The 18,960-nt window shown below is 34.6% G+C and overlaps 1 protein-coding gene across 2 annotated transcripts in view; it reads left to right on the top strand.

The window, feature by feature from the left end:
• Nucleotides 1-2,301: 2,301 nt before the first annotated feature.
• Nucleotides 2,302-18,960, top strand: part of Slco6a1 (solute carrier organic anion transporter family member 6A1) — a 112,801-nt gene continuing 96,142 nt past the window's right edge. For both annotated transcript variants that reach the window (XM_078045134.1, XM_040273201.2), the window contains exon 1: nucleotides 2,302-2,765. In XM_078045134.1, the coding sequence (XP_077901260.1) occupies nucleotides 2,450-2,765 (316 nt within the window). In that variant the 5' untranslated portion in view covers nucleotides 2,302-2,449. The remainder of the gene's footprint in view (nucleotides 2,766-18,960) is intronic.

Raw genomic sequence — 18,960 nt, 5'->3', positions numbered from 1 at the left:
GGAAGGACAGCAGAATAGAATAGACATTAAAATTCTGTATATATATAGGTGAGTCTATGACCAGTGTGATTCTGCAATCTGTACAATCAGAAAAATGAGAAATTATACCCCAATTGATTCATATGTATGAATTGCCAAGATCATTGTAATGTCTTGTGTAGCTAATAAAAAAAAGAAAAAAGAAAAGAAGGGGAAAAAAAGAACCAACTCCAATGAAGAGTAATATTCTTACCTCTTTTTAAGTGTTATACAATTATGGGACTTCCCAGTGTCCTAAAGACAGGTTAGTGGAAAAGGCATTTTAGTGTTTGTTTGCATTCCTTTCTTATTAAGACTCAATGACAGTGAAGGTGAGAAGATATTATGGAATAGTTGAATTTAGAAACAAATTTTATTTTCAACATTGCATAGTAGGATAAGAATGAACTTTGAAATTAGACAATAACTTTCAAATTTGGCTCTGTGCATTTCTGGATGTTTTGATACATTCTAGCCCTTTGCCCTGAGTTCTAAAAACCAAGTGTCTCTAGAGATAGGCAAAAGATGCCTGGAGAGAAAAATTGCACCTGGTCAAGAACCACTGGTTTACATCAATGCAGAATTCAAAATTTCTCATTTAAATTTTTCATATTTTCTAATGGACACATACTGATTCTCCATATTTATGTTACAGAGCATAATGATTTGGTACATGCATACAACATGTAATTATCAAATCAGGGTGATTACTGTTTATAACTCCTTATATGTTTATCATTTCTTTGTGTTTGGCAAATTCAAACTTCTTCTAGTTTTTCATAATTTGCAATAGGGTATTGTAAAGTATAATCACTTTACAGTGCTGCAAAATACTAGAACTTATTCCATCTACTTAACTTTATTTTGTTCCTCAGTATTTAACCTCCTACTTTTCCTAGTCTCTACTAATAGCTATTCTTTCATCTTTGAGATAATTTTTTACCTTCCACATGTGAGTGAGAACATGCTATGTTTCTCTTTCTGTGTCTGGATTATTTCCTTTCAGAATGTCCTCTGATTCCAAGGGTAGCAAATTGTACAAAATGCTGCACAAGAATCCAAATTAATGATTTTTTTAAAAGTTCAATGAATTCCAAGAGGATGCAAATAAACTGAATAAATTTAGGAAAACAATGCACATCATGAAAGAACAATTCAATAGAAATTCAGAAGAAGAATCAAACAAATATTCAAAATGGAAAACTCAGTCACCCAAATAAAAGGCTCAGTTGAAAGCCTCATCAATATGTTGCTTTATGTTTCATTTTAAACTCATTGCTTTGTGTCTCATTTATGTCTCATCGAGGGCTACAATATTTTAATTAACTCTGCCAATATGTTTACCCAGAGGTGTTGCCATTTCTGCCATTAATAAATTTTTTTTGTTCCCAAGAAAGGCAGAATTATACTTTTATTTTCTAACAGATTGAGTTGGTGCTTAGTGATTTTTCTCCAGATCTGCCAGGCTAGCACTTTGTGAGTTGCCAAAAATTTGTTGGAGAGTTAGATTGCTTTTGGCAACATGTGTAACTCATAGGAGAATACAGTTCTATCTCTCCTGGAAAGTCACCTTCTCCACACATATGGCTTAAACAGATTTTATTTCAGCCCAAGAAAATGAAGCCATTAAGAAGTTATGTTTTCATATGAAAAACAAAAAACAAAACACAGTTTAATAACCTGCTAATAAACTCAATAAGATTTTTTACACCAGGGAAAGTAAATCATGCTCTGGGTCCCAGTCCTTCATTTAGGAAGATAGCTAATAATCTTTTCTGGCGTTTTGTGGAGGATAGAGTGCTAGGACAATAATTTCTATGTGTGAAACCTTTCATTTAAGGACAGTGTTGGTACATTGTTGATCTCTGTTGTTCTTCCAAGACTTTTATTGTGGTAGAAGTACCTTCTCCCAGATCTACTGATTTTTTTTTTTCCTTTCTGATCCTTCAGCAGATTTCAGTTTGTTTCAAGATGGTCCTATTGGAAAGACACTACAAGCAAGTAAATCGGGGGAAATTGGGGACATACTCACTGTTTCATCTGCTTCCAAATGAGTATTAAGAACTGGAATCTTTTGACTTCTTTATACTCCCTGTGTTAGTAGCTTTCAGAATCTAGTTCTAGCTTTATTTTTATTTTTGTTTTCCTTCCTCCAGTGGGAGCAAAGAAGGAAAACAGCCTTGGAAGTCTCCCAGGGCAACCGTCAACTCCTCTGCAGACGTTTGCCTCCAGCCCAAGGAGGAGGAACGTTCTGGTCTGAGCCTTATGCGCAGGCGCCTCAGGCCTTCTCCCACCCAGGTGGGGTGGGTTTGGGGTTTGGGGTTTGGGGTTTGGTGCTGACAAGGCGGGGGTCTGGAGATTCCAGGCCGCTTTGTAAGGAGACACAACCAGGTAAGCCTTGCCCCAGGTCCCAGCAGGGCACCTAGAGACCATGAAGGAAGCCATAGAGAATGTGGAGACGGAGGTGACTGTATCCAGCAGAAGGACTTCTAAGGACGAGGAAGTTGAGACTTTAGGAAATCGCAAGAATATTTCCCCATACCTGACAATGTTGCCAAAGGCCTTTATGAAGTTTCACAGAGCTCCTCGGAAGAAAACGGCGAAATCTCCTCCCCCAAAATCACCAGACTCGGATCATGTCAAGGAAGGGCCCTGTGGCATTGGTTGTATCGTTGTCCCCTGCTGTGAGCGTTTTAACAGCATTCGCTGCTTCCTGTTTTTCTTCTGCATGCTGCTCTTCACTCAAGGTGAGCCCAACGGGTGGGGATCATTCTGGTAATGGAAGTGGTCAGGTGGACCAAAGATGCAGGTTTGGTGGGGACGGAGAGAAAAGAAGGGTGTGTGCTGGGTGTCATATTGTGGGCCCGAGTGAAGAAGTTTTTTTAGACTTGTTCTCCAAGTATGATTGGAATCAAAGCTGTTTGGGTTATTGCTTCACTTCCTCATGGACATGATTAACATAATCCATCCTATAATTTGGGAGTGGTAGGGCTCTCGTCTCCAAATAACCTGTTGTAGAAGGGATGTTGTTGTCATTTAATGTGGTCTGGCTACCAGTTTTTAAGTTCTAGGTGGAATCTCTTGGAAACTGAAATTGAAAACTGTGTGTCTGCAATCGCCAGCTTGTTTCAGCTTCTGCCTCCAAATTTTGAAGACACTCTGGCTAAGCCACTTTCTATTTGAATTTTTTTTTCTTCATCTGTAAATTAGGGGAGAGTTATGGGACTTCAGGTAGTCTATACTGGAGATGACTAGTAAGTTAATTTTTTTCCAAATGTTTGAAAAAGGTGAAGTTGAGTCTTTAGACATGCATTCTCCTCTCCGCCCCAATTCTCATCACTCCCATTACATCTAGGTCTTTTATTAGCTTGCTTATACTGATGACACCGTAATCTGACAAACCTGATCTCCTTTTTGCTGTCAAATCCTGTGTCTAAATAAATGCAAGGAAAAGGTTTTATGAGAAAAGAACCATTTGAGAAGAATAAATGAGTAGTTATCAGTTTGTCTTCAGATTATAACAAGTTTCTTGCAAAGAGAGAAATTTGACCTATGCCTTAATAATTTAAGTACAGTTCTGATAGCTAGGGATGAAGTTGATGAGTATATACAGAGTAAGGAAATGAATGAATGAATAAGTGTTCTGTTTTACAAAGGCTTGTTTCAGAATGGTGAATGTCAAATTTGACTGGATAATGGTTATATGTAAGCACCAAAAGGGAGTAACATATTGCCGTTATATAATAACTCTACTAATGTGGATGGGGCAGAGAATACATTCAATAAATGTATGTTGAATGCTCAAATAAACTTAAAAGGAAGGAAAATAAATGTTGTGGTCACATTATGAAAGCCTTTAAATATCTGAATTCAAATTTTAAAAAGACACTAATTGTTTTTTAATTCCCACTATGTAAGATGCTTTACAAGCATTATCTCCATATAATTTCATTATTGCCTGGGTAATGAGGAGCCATTGAAGATTTTGAACAAGTGGTTGGCCATAAATGTTTGAGCTCCATCGCTTAACTAACTTCATATGATTTACCAACTCAGTATAGTGATAATATTGTGTCTGTCATTTATGAAATGATATAGTTCTTGATTTGTATGTCAATTAATACATGTATGATTTTAGTTGTATTTTAAACAATCCTGAAATCATTTTAAAATTACACAAAGGACATCATATAAATACAAAAAACTTCTGATGGTGGCTCGAGTTTTTAGAATTTTACCATACTTACTCCTTTACCTTCTGTTTACTTGCACAAATAGTCATCGTTTTGGATATGATTCCTTATTAGCAACTAACTTATGGTAGTCCCATATATCCATGAGGAATGTGTTCCAAGATTTCCAGCAAATGCCTGAAACCATGGGTATTACTGCACTCTATTTTTTTCCTTACATGCATACCTACAATGAAGTTTAATTTTTAAATTAGCCAGAGTAAGAGATTAAAAACATTAATAAATAGTAAAATGGAACAATTATAGTAATATATGTTTTCTTTCTCTCTCTTGTTCTAAGTAACATGTTATACTGTATTTACTTTTCTTTTTGTGATATCCAGATACTTACTTTGATAACTGAGATGACTGCTAAGTGGCTAATGGCCAGGTAGCATATACAGCATGGAGGTAATGGGCAAATGAATTATTTGCATCCTGGGTGGGGCAGTGTGAGATTCTACCATGCTACTCATCAATTTAAACCTTTGAATTTGTTTTCTGGAAATTTCTGTTTACTATTTTCAGAAATATATATATATATATATATATATATATATATATATATAGAGAGAGAGAGAGAGAGAGAGAGAGAGAGTGTCTCTTGCATGCTAGGCCATAATCTATCTATCTATCTATCTATCTATCTATCTATCTATCTATCCATCTATCTATATATGGTTGACTGAAACCACAGAGAGAGAAACTTTGGAGAAGGGAGACTACTGTAGTCCAGCATGCTTCTTTTCAAAGTTAGACATTTTTCCTGTATAACCACCATGCCATCCTCACTGTCATGAAGTGGCTCCATCTATGTGTTACAAAATATGATACTGTCTGCTTTTCCTTTTGGTCCAGAATTCCATCCAGGAATCCACATTACATTTAATTATCATATTTTAGAAGTCTTCTTTAACCTAGAGCACTTCCTCATTTTTCTCTGATTCTGAAGTACTTGAAAAATTTAAAGAGTGTGATTCTTTCATTTTGTATGTTGAACTTCAACTGAGTGTGATGTTTCATTACAGTTAAACTTAAGCCATGTTTCCCTCCTACCTTCCTCCTTCACTTCCTTTATTCTTTTTCTTTATTTTATTTAGGTATAATTTAGAAACAATAATACTTCTCCACTTTTTTTTTTCAGTATTAGGCATTGAACCCAGGGTCTCTTGCGTGCTAGGTGCTCTACCACTAAGCTACACCCCAAGTCCCCAAATTTACTATTTTTAAAGTATACAATTCAATGAGTTTTAGTTAATATACAGAGAAAGTATATAAGTACATGCCATCACCAACACAATGAAGTTTTAGAATCTTTCCATCACACTAACAGTTTCTTTATGTCCATTTTCTATCAAATCTTGCTCTTATCACTTATCTTAACCAATGATTGATTGACTTTGTGCCATTAGTTTTGTATTTTTTAGAATTTAATATGCATGGAAGCATACAGTTTCAGTATTTTGTGTTTTGTTTCTATTAACAGCATGATGTTTTTGAGATTGATTCATGCTTTATATTAATAGTTTGTTCTTTTTTAGTATGACTAGTATTCCATTGTTCAGAATTACTACACATATCCACTCACTAGTTATAGATTTTTGTGTTGTTTCTAATTATTTTGTCTATTATGAATAATGTTATTATGAGTAGTTGCACACAAATTTTGTGTGGATTTATGTTTTTATTTCTTTGGGAATGATGCCTAGAAGTGGAATTATAGTGTCATATGTTAAGTTTTGTAACAAGTACATTGCTGGTAGGAATACAAATTGGTGCAACCACTCTGGAAAGTGGATGGAGATTTCTCAGAAAACTTGGAATGAAACCACCATTTGACCCAGTTGTCACCTGCCTTGGTATATGCCCAAAGGACTTAAAATGAGCATATTATAGTGACAAAGCTGCATCAATGTTTACAGCAGCTCAACTCACAATAGCTAAACTATGGAACCAACCTAGATGCCCTTCAACAGATGAATGGATAAAGAAAACATGATATATATATATATATACACACACACACACACACACACACACACACATACACACAATATAATATTGCTCAGCCTTAAAGAAGAATGAAATTATGGCATTTGCAGGTAAATGGATGGAGCTGGAGACTATCATGTTAACCAAAGTAAGCCAATCCCCAGAAAACCAAAGGCTGAATGTTTTCTCTGATAAACAGATGTTGATCCATAATGGCCAGAGTCAGCGTATAGAGAAGAATGGATTGGGTAGAGGGAAGTGAGAATAGGAGAAGAGGTATGGGGGTGGGAAGGATGGGGAATGAGACAGACATAATTACCCTATAAAAATATATGGTTGCACAACTGGTGTGTCTCTGCACTATGTGCAGACAGAGGAATGAGAAGCACACTTAACACAAATGTGCTCCATTTGTGTTAAAACAAAAAAAACGAGAAAGGAAGAAATTGGAATGGAACCACCATTTGACGCAGCTATCCCACTCCTCCTTCTATACCTGAAGGACTTAAAATCACCATACTACAGTGACACAGCCACATCAATGTTTATAGCAGCTCAACTCACAATAGCTAAGCTATGGAACCCACCTAGGTACCTTTCAACAGATGAATGAATAAAGAAACTGGGGTATATATACACAATAGAATATTACTCATCAATAAAAAAATGATTTTATGACTTTTTCAGATAAATGGATGGAGCTGTAGACTATCATGCTAAGTGAAATAAACCAATCCCAAAAAACCAAAGGCCGAGTGTTCTCTCTGATATCTGGATGTTAACACACAATAAGGAGAAGGAGGAGTACAGAAGTTCATTGGATTAGACAAAGGGGAATGAAAGGGAGGGAGGGGAGATGGGAATATGAATGACAGTAGAATGAACTGGACATAACTTTCCTATGTTCATACATGAATACACAACCAGTGAAACTCCACATTGTGTACAACCACAACACTGGAATCCTAATGAGAATAAGTTATACTCCCTGTATGTCTAATATGTCAAAATATACTCTACTGTCATGTATATCTAAAAAGGACATAAGTGTATATGTTAGATACTGCCAGGTTTCCTTACAAAATGTCTATATTATTTACCATTCTCTTAGTAATATATGAAAATTCCAGCAGCTCCACAACTTTGTTAATACTTGATAATTTCAGCCTTAAGTTTAGCCATAACATTAAGAGGGTAATGGTGACTTTAATCTACATTTGTTAGTGACCAACTGTCTTAAAATATTTTTATATGCTTTTCACCCATTCATATATCATCTTTTGTGAAGCACCACTTAACAAATTGTTGTTTTTTCCCCCATATTTTTGAGTGAAGTGTTCTTTACATCTTCTGGATACAATCCTTTTGTTAAATAAATATTTACAAATATTTTCTTCCAATTTGTGGCTCTTAGTTTTCTTTATTGTGTGTTTTTTTTTGTATTACAAGAAGGCTTTTAGCTTTTGATAAAGTATAAATTATTAATATTTTTATTTTAGGATTCATTCTTTTTGGTCCCTATCAAAGAAACTATTCTCTAACTTTGTGTCATAAATGTTTTCTGCTTAGTTTAGTAGTGTTAAATCTGCTGATATCCAGATATTAAATGAAGTTTGAAGATTTTAGTAAGTTATTTCTCACTTTTTTCAGCCTTTTAGCTTAAAGCTGCTTATTAGTAATGGAGAAAAGATGATAACATTCTTCAGAGTGCATTACTGTAAATAATCCACAGGTTTTTCTGTAGCAAAATCATGTGGAGCAAATAATTCTTTTTTAAAATTAATTAATTTATTTGTTGTAATTAGTTATACATGAGGGCAGAATGCATTTTGATTCATAATACACAAATGGACCACGATTTTTCATTTCTCTGGTTGTACATGATGTAGCATCGGACCATATGTGCAGTCATAAATGAACCTAGGATAATAATGTCCCATTAATTTCACCATCTTTCCTGCTCCCATATTCACCTGCTCCCTTCCATCCCTTTTGCCCAATCAAAGTTCCTCCATTTTTTCCATGCCCTCCTCCATTGTGGATCACCCACCATCCACTTATCAGAGAGAACATTGAGCCTTTGGGTTTTGGAATTGGCTTACTTAGCATGATATTCTCCAATTCCATCCATTTATAATCCATGGCAAGTGCCATGATTTTATTCTCTTTTGATGCTGAGTAATATTACATAGTGTATATATACCAAAGTTTACCTATCCATTCATCTACTGAAGAGCATCAAGGTTGCTTCCACGGTTTAGCTATTGTGAACTGAGCTCCTATAAACATTGTGGTGGCTGTGTTACTACAGTATGCTGATTTTAAGTCCTTTGGGTATAGACCAAGGAGTTGGATAGCTGGGTCAAATGGTGATTCCATCCCAAGTTTTCTAAGGAATCTCCATTCTGCTTTCCAGAGTGGTTGCACCAATTTGCAGTTCCACCAGCAATGAATAAGTGTGCCTTTCCCCCACATCCTCACCAACACTTTTTGTTGTTTGTATTATTGAAAACTGCCATTCTGACTGCTGTGAGATAAAATCTTAGAGTAGTTTTTATTTGCATTTCTCTAATTACTAGAGATGTTGGACTTTTTAAATATATTTGTTGATTGAATGTTTTTTTCTTCTGTGAAGTGTCTCTTTAGCTCCTTAGCCCATTTATTGATTGCGTTGTTTGTTTATTTGGTGTTGAGTTTTTTGAGTTCTCCTGGAGATTAATGTTCTATCTGATGTGTGCATAGCAAAAATTTACTTCCAAAATGTAGGCTGTCTCTTCACCTCATTGATTATTTCTTTTGCTGAGAAGAAGCTTTTTAGTTTGAATCTATCCCATTTACTAATTCTTGATTTTATTTCTTGTGGTTTAGGAGTCTTGTTAAAGATCTTGGGGCCTAATTCGACTGAAGATTTGGACCTACTTTTTCCTCTATTAGGCACAGTCCTGTATTATCTGGTCTAAATCCTAGGTCCTTGATCCACTTTGAGTTGATTTTTGTATATAGTGAGAGATAAGCATTTAGTCATTTTGCTGCATATGGATTTCCAGTTCTCCTAGCACCATTTGTTGAAGAGGCTATCTTTTCTCCAGTGTATGTTTTCAGCTCCTTTGTCTAGGATGAGATAATTGTATTTATGTGGGTTTGTCTCTGTGTTTTGTATTCTGTACCATTGGTCTACATATCTATTTTTGTGCCAATACTATGCTGTTTTTGTTACAGTAGCTTTGTAGTATAGTTTAAGGTCTGGTATTGTGATGCCTCCCCCTTCACTATTCTTGCTAAGGTCTGCTTTGGCTATTCTGGGTCTCTTATTTTTCCAAATGAATTTCATGATGGCTTTTTCTATTTCTATAATGAATGACATTGGGATTTTAATTGGAATCACATTGAATTGTATAGTGCTTTTGTTAATATGGCTATTTTGACAATATTAATTTTGCCTATCCAAGAGCATGGGAGATCTTTCCATTTTCTAAGGTCTTTTTCAATTTCTTTCTTTAGTGTTGTATAGTTTTCATTGTAGAGGTCTTTAAGACACCTCTTTTGTTAAGTTGATTCCCAAGTATTTTATTTTATTTTTATTTTTTTGAGGTTATCGTGAATGCATAGTTTTCCTAATTTCTCTTTCAGAGGATTCATCACTGATGTATAGAAATGCATTTGATTTATGGGTATTGATAAATTTATGAGTCAGATACCTTGCTGAATTCATTAATTAATTCTAGAAGTGTTTGGGTGGAGTTTTTTTGAATTCTCTAAGTATAGAATCATATTGTCAGCAAATAATGATAGCTTAAGTTCTTATTTTTCTATTTGTATCCCTTTAATTTCTTTTGTCTGTGTAATTGCTCTGGCTAGAGTTTCAAGGACTATGTTGAACAGAAGTGGTGAAAGTCTTGTTCCAGTTTTTAGAGTGAACATTGCCAATTTTTCTCCATTTAAAGTGATGTTGGCCTTACGTTTAGCATAGATAGCTTTTCCAATGTTGAGATCTGTTCTTACTACCACTAGTTTTTCTATCGTTTTGAACATGAAAGGGTGCTATATTTTGTCAAATGTTTTCTCTTCATCAATTGATATAATCATATGATTCTTTAAGTCTATTGATGTGATGAATTATATTTATTGATTTTCTTATGTTGGACCATCCTTGCATCCCTGGAATGAAACCCACTGTTTTTTAAATATGTTTTTGTATGGGATTTGCCAGAATTTTATTGAGAATTTTTGCATCAATGTTCATCAAGGATTTTTGGTCTAAAATTTTCTTTCCTTGATGTGTCTCTGACTAGTTTTGGTATCAGGATGATACTAGCTTCATAGATTGAGTTTGGAAAGGTTCCCTTCTTTTCTAGTTCATGAAATAATTTGAGGAGTATTGGTATTAATTCTTCTTTGTAGGTCTTGTAGAACTCAGCTGTGACTCCATCTGGTCGTAGGCTTTTCTTGTTGGTAGGCTTTTGATAACGTCTTTTATTTTCTTGCTTGAAATTGATCTGTTTAAATTGTATATGTCCTCTTGACTCAGTTTGGGTTGTCATATGCCTCTAGAAATTTGTTTTTTTTAAAGGTTTTCTATTTTACTGGAGTGTAAATTTTCAAAATAGTTTCTAATTGTCTTCTGTATTTTAGTAGTGTCTGTTGTGATATTTCCTTTTCATCAAGAATTTTAGTAATTTGAGTTTTCTCTCTCTTTCTTTTCATTAGGGAGGCTAAGGGCTTGTCACTTTTATTTATTTTTTTTCAAAGAAATAGCTTTTTGTTTTGTCAATTTTTTTGAAATTTTGTTTTTTGTTTCAATTTCATTGATTTCTGCCCTTACCATAATTATTTCCTGTCTTCTACTACTTTTGGTGTTGGTTTGTTCCTTTTTTTCTAGAGCTTTGAGTTGTAATATTAGGTCATTTGTTTGTTGGCTTTTTCTTCATTTAATGAATGAACTCCATGCAATGAACTTTCCTTTTAGCACTACCTTCATAGTGTGCCAGAGATTTTGATAAGTTATAACGGAGTTCTCATTTACTTCTAAGAATTTTTTTCTCTTCCCTGATGCATTATCATTCAATAGCATATTGTTTAGTCTCCAGGTATTGTAGCAGCTTCTATTTTTTGTTTTATCATTGATTTCTAATTTCATTCCATTATGGTCAGATAGAATGCAGGGTATTTATTTATTTTTTTTTTGTATTTGCTAAGACTTGCTTTGTGGCATAACATATGGTCTATTTTGGGGAAGGATCCATGTGCTACTGAGAAGAAAGTGTATTTGCTCATTGCTGGATGGAGTGTTCTATATATGTCTGGTAAATCTAATTTATTGATTATATTATTGAGTGCTATGCTTTCTTTGTTTAGTTTTTGTTTGGAAGATCTATCCAGTGGTAAGAGAGGTGTGTTAAAGTCACCTAGTATTATTGTGTTGTGGTCTATTTGGTTCTTGTGGTTGAGAAGGGTTTGCTTGATATACATAGATGCCCCATTGTTTGGGACATAGACATTTATGATTGTTATGTATGAATAACAATATGTATGAATTATTATTAATGTATTGTTAATGTATGAATCCCTTAAGCAGTATAGAACACCCTTTTTTATCTCTTTTCATTAGCTTTGGTTTGTAGTCCACTTTATCTGATATGAGGATGAAAGCCCCTGATTGTTTACAAGGTCCATGTGAGTGGTACATTTATTTCCTACCCTTTCATCTTCAGTCTATGGATGTCTTTTCCTGTGAGATGAGTTTCTAGAAGACAGCATATTGTTGTGTCTTTTTTGAAAATCCAATCTGTCAATCTATGTCTTTTAATTGATGAGTTTAGGCCAGTTTATCATGAAAGGTTTCTATTTTGTCATCAAATTTACTGTTTAATTTTGCTGGATATAAGATTTTTGGTTGGTAACCATTTACTTTCAGAGTTTGGTATATGTTGTTCTAGGTTCTCCTGGCTTTGAGGGTCTGGGTTGAAAAATCTGCTGAGCAACAAATTGGTCTCCCCATATATGTGATTTGATTCCCCTCTCTTGCAACCTTAAGATTCTATCCTTATTCTGTATGCTAGGCATTTTCATTATAATATGCCTTGGCATAGATATGCTGTAATTTTGTACATTTGGTGTCCTGTGGGCCTTTTGTATTTGATTTTCCAAATCATTCTTCATGTTTGGGAAATTTTCTGATATTATTTCATTGAAGGGATTATGCATTCCTTTGATTTGAATCTCTGTACCTTCCACTATCCCAATAACTCTTAGATTTGGTCTTTTGGTGTTATCCCATAATTCTTTGATGTCCTCTTCATGAATTCTTACCATCTTCACTGTGTGGTCAACTTTTTTCAACTTTATTTGTCTTAATTTTCTGGCATTCTGTCTTCCAAGTGATCTAGTCTGTTGGTGATGCTTTGTGTTGAATTTTTTATTTGATATATTGTTTGCTCCATTGCAAGTATCTTTGATTGTTTCTCTTTTTTCAGAATCTCTATTTCTTGAAGTAATCTGTTGCTATCTTGATATATTTGTACCCTTATCTGTTTTTTGGTGTGTTCCTTTTTCATTGTGGGTGTGATAAATGGTTGCCTGTATTTGCTTTCTTACCTCTTTGTTAGAGTGATCAATTTTTGCCTGTATTTGATCACTTAGGTCATTCTTTAATTTGTAGAACATCTTAATTATGTACATTCTAAACTCCTTCTCTGACATTTCATCAACTATGCTGTCCATGGATTCTATTATTGTAGTATTTTTTTTGTTTGGAGGCACTTTCCTTCCTTGTTTTTTCACTTATGTGTCTTCCTTTCTTGCAGTGCAGATCTGAGATATTACAGTTTCTACCTTATATTCTTGTAGTGTCCCTGCAGATTACCTGTACCTCACCTTGGTGTTGGGCTTCTAGACCCCAGATGGAGTCCCACAATAAATGATCTTGCAACTAAAGGTGGTAGTGGCAATATCGGAGGTAACTCAAGATAGCAGTGGGGGTGCCCTAACATGGATGTAAGCAATTTCAGAGATGGGGCTGAAAGGGTGGGCTGCCTGTTTGGAGATTCAACTGCCTCCAGGTCCTATCTGTTGTCCCAAGATGGAAGCTACTGCATGGAGAGGGCTATGGCAATGGCTACAGTGTCCCAAGATGGAGGTGGGCTAGGCCTGGGCTCTGGTGTGGGTCAGTAGGGTAGTCCTTGGCCTGAGCCTGTACTCCACCATGGGTTTGCTGGTCAGTAGGGCAGTCCTAGGCCTGGGGTTGGGCTTAAATGTAGAGCTGCCTATTATTGGCCGTGGTCCTGGGCTGAGGCCTGGGCTCTGGCATCTCTCTCCTAATATCCATCTTGAATGACTGTGTGTGTGTGTGTGTGTGTGTGTGTGTGTGTGTGTGTGAGTGAAAGAAAATATGTTGCAGGATCAGAGTCCCTGTAAGCATTCTCTGACAGGGTAATGTGTGCATCTATGAGAGTTAGGCTGAAATGGTGATGTAGACACCAAGGAAAAAGAAATACCCACAATGTGGAATGCCTGTCCAGAGAAGTTGCTGGTAGTGTATAAAACCTACCTAAGAGAGAAGCCATGTGGGCTGCAACCAGCATGAGCACAGGGATGGGGCTACCCAGATCCTTAGGAGCCTACATCTCACCGTGCTGTGTGCTGGAAAGGAAGACTAGGATTTAGAGTTGCCTTTGTAGGTTTTAGGCTTGGTTTGGACTGAACCCCCTTAATACTATCCCATTCCTTTTGGCATATAAATGTATGCCCCATGCCTCTCACCATTATATTTAAAGCACATAACTTTATTTTTAAAATTTTTTATAGGAATGTACAGTTATGTTTGCCCCAAGTCTTAAAAGAAACCTTATTTATTTTGTTTTTGAGCAGTACTGAAATAGTTAAGACTTTTGGAGACCATTGGTGATAGACTAAATGCTTTCTGTATCATGAGATGAACATGAAACTTCGGAGGCCAGATGCAGGATGCTATAGTTTGAAGCTTAAATGTTCCCTTAAGGTGTATGTGGTAAAGTTTTTCCCTTCAGAACAGTACTATTGGGAGGTAGTAAAGGCTTTAGGAGGTGGGGTCTAGTGGGAAGTTTTTAGGTTATTTAGGGTGTGCCCTTGAAGGGGATTGTGGGACCTGGTCTCTGCCATGTGTTCCCACCTTGATGTACTATCTTGCTGAAAGCCTTTAAACAACAGGACCAACAAATAATGAACTAGAAACTCTGAAACCTTAGACAAAAATAAACCTTTTACATTTCTAAGTTGATTATCTCAGGTATTTGTTATAGTAACAGAAAGCTAACACATTAGACATTCTTTTTTTCTCTCTTTGAAAGTTATTTGGCTACTCTAGATTTAGAGTATAAAATTTTGCTTATAAAATTTATAGTCAACTTGTCTACTTCCCTAGAATACTTACTGCAGTTGACATCTTAACAACATTGAGTATTCTGATAACTGAACATGATGTGTTTTGTTAGTTAGGTCTTATTTAACTTGGGTAAATTAACTTATTAATTATAGAAGCTCTTTTAGCAGATTCCATAGGATTCTATACATATATGGTCATATCATCTATACATAAACAGGTTTTAATTCCTTGTTCCTTATCTGTAGGCCAGTAGGCTTTTTGTTTTTTCTTTGTTGTGATAGCTATGATCTACAATAAAATTGTGAATAGAAATTGTGAAAAAAAGACTTGTTGATTTGTGGACAGAAAGAATTCAGCCTTTCTTTTTTTCTTTTTCTTTTTTGGTACTGAGGATTAAACTCAGAGGTGCTTAACCACTGAGCCATATCCCCAGCTCTTTTTAAAATCATATTTATATATAGGGTCTCAGTGAGTTGTTTAGGGCCTTGCTAAATTGCTGAGGCTGGCTTTGAAGTTGAGATCCTCATGCCTCAGTCTATCAAGCTGCTGGAATTTTAGGCATGAACCACTGTGCCTGGCCATTCAACCTTTTTAAATTAAGTATATCAACTGTAGGTTTTTTAGAAAGATGTCCCTGTTCAGTTTGAGGATTTTCCCTTCTCTTAATTTGTGGAAAATTTTGCTCTGAATTGATATTGAATTTCATCCAGTGTTGGTTTTCTTTTGTATTTTTGAGATAATCATATTGCTTTTAAAATTTATCCACAAATTGTATATTTTTGGTTTTGAATATTAATCAACCTTGCATTCTTAGGATAAATCCTCCTTACTGGATTATTATCTTTTTAAAAAATATACATTGTTGGATTAAAGTTAATAAAATTTCATTAAGAATTTTTATTTCTCTGCAAAGTATTGGTCTATAGTTTCCTTGTAATATTTTTTCCATGTGTCTTTAATAATAGTTAAGAGTGGCTTAAAAAAAAAGAGTGACTTTATTCAATTAATTAGGATGTTTTCTTTCTTCACTTTTCTGAAAGAATTTGTGAAGGATTTTATGCATATCTGATTCAATCTGTCAATTTAATTTTTGTCATTACTGCTAGCAGTTTATTATCTCTGAATTTCAAATTCATCGTTTTCATCTGCTACATGAAAATAGACGAAGGCACTTTAAATGTTTTGCTTTGACAGTTGTCATTTTGGGGAACCATTATTATGCAGGAAATATTTTGTGACTTAGTTCCACTGTCCTTGCTTTTTCTGTTCCTCAGCACATACATCTTTCTCTAGGACTAGACTCTTGCATTTCCTGCAGTGTATAGTGGCCAGAATCACCCAGTGTCTAGAAGTTTTCTCTGGCTTTTCCCATGGGGAAGCACATAAATGGAGATTTTCTAGAAAGTTTAAGAGTGTAGATTCCTAGCCATGAAATTTGAAATATGTACATTTAATTAGAATCTCATGGAAGTGATCATCTTGGTATTCTGAGCTTTCCTTATCAGTGCACAGAATTTACCTCTAGGAATCATGCAGGCTACTCTCTCCTGGATTGGAAGTCTTGAAAGAGAATGCCTATATTTTGTAAGATCGCTACAATCACACCTATTTCCACTGTTATCCACTGAAAGTACATTCTCAGCATGCTCCAGGGCAACAGGTCCACACTATGACCCAGGAAAAAGAAACTTAAGCATTTGAGTAATTGTAAGCTTTGCTAATATTTACTGGTAGAATCCTGGGTAATATATGTGAGTTGATTTTATGAGTTCTTAGTTATTACTTAGTGTTTTTTATTCTGTAAATGAACTCAAATTAATACATTGTTGTATTTTAAAAAAATATTTAGTATAATTTATCAGCTAATTTGATATGGAATTTTCTTCCTGAAGAGTTTTAAAAGTCATTAATTCTATTACATTAATAGATACTTGCCAATGAAAAATTTTAAAAAAATTTCACATCATTTTAGTAATTGACTTTTAAGGTTATTTTCATTTCATCCTTATTGTCAAATTTGTTAGAATATAGTTGTTCATAATATTCTTCCTTATTACTTTAATGTCTATAATTATTGCAATGTACACTCTGACATTTATTCATGCTATTACTAATATTTGTCTTCTGTCCTATTATCTTGATCAGTTTAGCTTAATTACTTTTTGTTCATTTTCCAAAATATCAGTGTACAGAAAAGAGTTAACATAACAGGCCTGAACTGCAGTCCTTAGAAAGCAAGGTTGACCTGCCAGGGTTGACTGGCATCTAAGCAATTAAATTTTCCCACTTTCCCCTTCTGGATATAGCTGGTTAGATAATACTTCACACAGCTTCCTACAGTTTGATATGGGGTAGTTCAGTGTGTACTGTGTGACTCCAGTGGGATAGGATTCTTAGAAGCTAGTGCCTCTTTTTCTACAGACATTGCCCCATGTACTTTTCTCCTCACTCTTTATGCTTTGTAAATCACAGCTATGACCATGGTATATGCTGAGACTATTGAATCTTTCTAGTGAATTATCAAACCAGGAGATGGTTTGGGGAACACTATACAAAGCCAGCTTTGTTTAGTTTTTATTAACATAGGGTAAAAAGCTCCTCTTTAAGATAGCTTTTCTTTTTAAAAAATTGAAATGTAACTCATATTGTATAAACATATCCCCCTTTCAACTGTACAATTCAGTTATTTAATCATATTCACAAGATTATGCAACTATTATCACCAACTCCAAATTATTATCATCATCCAAAATAGGCACTCTGCTGCAATTGACTCTCTGTGCATGAGTTGAATTACTAATTCTCATCTAAGGTCCATTGACCTATACATCTATCCTTCCTAATTCTAGAACAATGCAATTTTTATTATTGTAGCTTTGTTGTATGCTTTAATTTTGGAAAGGAAGTGTGAATCTTCCCACTTTGATTTCCTTTTTCAAGACAGTTTGAGTTATTCTGGTTCCTTATATTTCTGTACACATTTTAGAATTATCTTGTCAATTTCTAAAACAAGGGCAGCTAGGGTTTTGTATAGATTGTATAGAATTGATATGTCAATTTGAAGATTATTGCCATTTTAACAATATTAAATATTTCTATCCATAATGAGGAATATCTTTCCACTAATTTAAGTCTTCTTCAATTTCTTTCAATGATATTTGTTATTTTTAGTATTCAAATCTGCAATTCTTTTGTTCATTTCTTTTAAATTGTCTTGAACTGGATTTGGTTTAATCTTGTTTTTCTAAGACCTTGAATTGCATCATTAGGTTATATATTAAAGACATCTTTTTCTCTTTTTTAAAAAAATGTAGGCACTCAAGCTATTTACTACCCTCTTCTTATTGCTTTCACTGTGTTCCATAGGTTCTAGTATATTGTCCTTCATTTCATGTGAGTCTGGGGATTTTTAAATTTCCACATGATTTTTTTCAATGACCCATTGCTTATTCAAAGCTCTTTTATTAATCTCTGTGTGTTTGTAAAATTTCTGCAGTTTCTTTTGAAGTTGATTTCTAGTTTCATTCCATTATGTTCTGATACGATGAAAGAAATTATTTAAATTTCTATTTGTTAGATTTGCTTTATGGCTTAAAATGTGATCTATTTTGGAGAAATTTCCATATATTGAAGAAAAGAATATGTATTCTTCAGTGCTGACTGAAATATTCTGTAGATATCTGTTAAGTACATTTGATCTACAATATAATTAAACTCGGATTCTACTTTGTTGATTTTTTTTTTTTTTTTTTGGCCTGGATGGTCTGTCTATCTGTTGGTGATCATGAGGTATTGCAGTCACCGACATTATTGTTTTGGGGCCTATTTCTTTCTTCGTGTCTTACAGTGTTTATTTTATAAAATTGAATTCTCTGATGTTTGGTGCATATATGTTTACAATTGTTATATCTACTTGATTGTTCCCTTTCTCAATCTGTATAGACCTTCTTTGTTTCTCCTTGCCAGCATAAGCTTGAAGTCAATTTTTGGTGGGTATAGAAGTAGCTGCTCCTGCTTGCTTTCCGATTCCATTTGATTATTCATCATCCTTTCACTTTAAGTCTGTGTGGGGTGATATTTTGCAGACAACAGTTGGGTCTTTGTTTTTCAATTAGTCTGCTTTTTTAATGAGAGAATTCTGATCATTTATGTTCAAGGTATTATTGAAAGATTGGCCCTGGTTCCTGTCATTGTGTTGTTTTGAATAATCTATGTTCTTTTTTCTTTTCTTCAGTCATCTTAGAGTTTCAGTGTCTACTATAATTATTTTTTGATTCTTTCCTAATCATCATTGGCTTACCTGCTCTTCTTGTGAGATTTACTCTTTCCCATGCTCTTGTGATCATGCTGATCTTTTTT

Source organism: Ictidomys tridecemlineatus, chromosome 1, assembly GCF_052094955.1.
Source record: "Ictidomys tridecemlineatus isolate mIctTri1 chromosome 1, mIctTri1.hap1, whole genome shotgun sequence".
NCBI lineage: Eukaryota > Metazoa > Chordata > Mammalia > Rodentia > Sciuridae > Ictidomys > Ictidomys tridecemlineatus.
The sequence above is the reverse complement of the archived record's forward strand: the minus strand, read 5'-3'. Positions and strand labels throughout refer to the sequence as shown.